Source organism: Taeniopygia guttata, chromosome 16 (assembly GCF_048771995.1).
Source record: "Taeniopygia guttata chromosome 16, bTaeGut7.mat, whole genome shotgun sequence".
Classification (NCBI taxonomy): Eukaryota; Metazoa; Chordata; class Aves; order Passeriformes; family Estrildidae; genus Taeniopygia; species Taeniopygia guttata.
In genome coordinates this window covers 2716531-2719298 of record NC_133041.1, presented here as the reverse complement: position 1 = coordinate 2719298, position 2768 = coordinate 2716531, and the positions used below count along the sequence as shown (strand labels likewise).

At 56.5% G+C, this 2768-nt stretch overlaps 1 protein-coding gene across 1 annotated transcript; it reads left to right on the top strand.

Moving 5' to 3' along the window:
- Positions 1–841: 841 nt before the first annotated feature.
- LOC140685180 (olfactory receptor 14J1-like) lies at positions 842–1429 on the top strand. Its single transcript, XM_072936386.1, has one exon. It carries the CDS (start codon positions 842–844, stop codon positions 1427–1429), a length of 588 nt encoding a protein of 195 aa, XP_072792487.1.
- Positions 1430–2768: the final 1339 nt, after the last annotated feature.

Genomic DNA, 2768 nt, shown 5'->3' with positions numbered 1-2768 from the left:
ATGGGAAAGGGGAATGAGCTGAGCCCCTCCCTGAGATCCCCCCATGGGCACAGCCTGGGATCTCCTTGCTGTGCCCTTCCCAGCTCTGAGCTGCCCTCCTGGGTGCAGATCTGTGCCAGAGCCTCTGGGAGCTCCCTGAATGTCCCACGGGGAACTGCAGACCTGCCACGGCTGAGGAAATGCTGCTGGGCTGGCCAAACGAGCCGTGAGTGTCCTTGGAACAAGGGGGTGCTGAGACCTTGCCCAGAGACCTTTGGAGAGGCTGAGACATTCAGCGATCCCTCTGCTCCGGGCAGGGTCTGGTTTATCCCAGGGTGAGCTGGGAGTGTGATCGTGCTCTGATTGCAGCCAACGGTTTTCCCAGAGCAGGAACAAGGGTAGGTGCGTCCCAGCAGGACAGTCTACAGGGAATGGCTCACGTTTGGCTCCAAGCAGCCTCTCCTGACTTGTCCCTGTCCTTTCTCCATGAACAGGTGCCCATGTGCAGCCACAGCAAATGTCCAACAGCAGCTCCATCAGCCACTTCCTCCTGCTGGCACTGGCAGACACGCGGAAGCTGCAGCTCCTGCACTTCTGCCTCTTCCTGGGCATCTCCCTGGCTGCCCTCCTGGGCAACGGCCTCATCATCAGCGCCGTAGCCTGCGGCCACCACCTGCACACGCCCATGTTCTTCTTCCTGCTCCACCTGGCCCTCAGCGACCTGGGCTCCATCTGCACCACTGTCCCCAAAGCCCTGCACAATTCCCTCTGGGACACCAGGGACATCTCCTACACAGGATGTGCTGCACAGCTCTTTTTCCTTCTGATCTTCATGTCAGCAGAGTATTTCCTCCTGACCATCATGTGCTACGACCGCTACGTGTCCATCTGCAAACCCCTGCACTACGGGACCCTCCTGGGCAGCAGAGCTTGTGCCCACATGGCAGCAGCTGCCTGGGCCAGTGCCTTTCTCAATGCTCTCATGCTCACAGCCAATACATTTTCCCTGCCCCTGTGCCATGGCAATGCCCTGGGCCAGTTCTTCTGTGAAATCCCCCAGATCCTCAAACTCTCCTGCTCCAAATCCTACCTCAGGGAACACTGGGTTCTTGTGGTTACTGTCAGTTCATTGTTGTGTTGTTTTGTGTTCATTGTTTTCTCCTATGTGCAGATCTTCAGGGTCGTACTGAGGATCCCCTCTGAGCAGGGACGGCACAAAGCCTTTTCCACCTGCCTCCCTCACCTGGCCGTGGTCTCTCTGTTCCTCAGCACTGCAGTGTTTGCTCACCTGAAGTCTCCCTCCATGTCCTCCCCATCCCTGGATCTGGCCCTGTCAGTTCTGTACTCGGTGGTGCCTCCAGCCCTGAACCCACTCATCTACAGCCTGAGGAACCAGGAGCTCAAGGCTGCAGTGTGGACACTGATGACTGGATGCTTTCAGGAACATTAAACTGCTGGCCAATTTCTGCAAATCACTTGTAATAAAAGTCATCTTTGATACTTCTTGTTCTTTTCCATTTGGAGGTTCTTTTTCTTTGTTTTACATTATAATGTTGTCCACAAGGAAATGTCATTGATTGTGCCATTTCTCATCTTTTTTCTCTCTACCTTCCCTGTGGCCACAGACTGTCAATGAGGGTCTGTGCTCTTGGTGGCTTTCCAGGATCTAAAGGATCTCCCAGCAGAGTTTTCTGCAGAGATGCCCTTTTGTTGCCTTCTCTGGAGCTGCAGCAGCAATGTCTGTGTGCAGAGCTGGGGGCAGATCAGTGCTGGCACAGCAGCTCTGCTCCTGCTGGCCACACCATTCCTGATCCAGGCCAGGAGCCATTGGCCTTCTTGGCCACCTGGGCACACGGCTGGCTCATGTCCAGCCTGCTGTCCATCAGTCCCTGCAGGTCCCTTTCTGCCTGGCTCATGTCCAGCCTGCTGTCCATCAGTCCCTGCAGGTCCCTTTCTGCCTGGCTGCTGTCCAGCCGCTCTGTCCCCAGCCTGTGGTGCTGCAGGGGTTGTTGTGGCCAAAGTGCAAGACCTGGCACTTGGACTTGTTAAACCTCACCTTGTTGGATTTGGGCCCTGGATCCAGCCTGTCCAGGGCCCTCTGCAGAGCCCTCCTGCCCTCCAGCAGATCAACACCCACATCCAGCTTGGTGTCATCTGCAAAAATTTTTCAAGGGGCCCCTCAGCGTCACAATGTCCCTTTGGTTACACCAGGCCCTGCACTGTCACACTGGTCTCCTTGGTTCCATGGGGCCCCAAAATGTGGCAATGGACTCCTTGGTTCCACAGGGCTTCACAGTGTCACAATGTTCTCGTTGGTGCCGCAGTTTCACAGTGGCCCCTTGGTTCCATGGGGCCCCAGGGTGTCACAAAGGCCCCATGGTCACATGAGGTCCCACACTGTCACAATGCTCTCTGTGGTTCCACAAGTCCCCTCAGTGTCACAATGGATTCCTTGTTTCCACGAGGCCACGCACTGTCACAGTGGCCTTCCAGATTCCTGGAGGCCCCAGAGTCTCACAGTGGCCCCTTGGTTACACAAGGTCCTGCAGTGTCACAATGTCCCCTGGGTTCCATGAGGCCCCGCAGTGTCAGAACGGCCCCTTGGTTCCACTGGGCCCTGGACTCTCCCAAAGCTCTCCGTGGTTTCGCAGTGTCACAATGGTGAAACCCCTCGGTTACACGAGGCCCCGCAGTGCCACAATGGCCTCTGTGGTTCCACCAGGACCCAGTGTCACGGGGACTCCCTGGTTCCATTTGGCCCCAGAGCACCACAATGGAGCCCTGGTTCT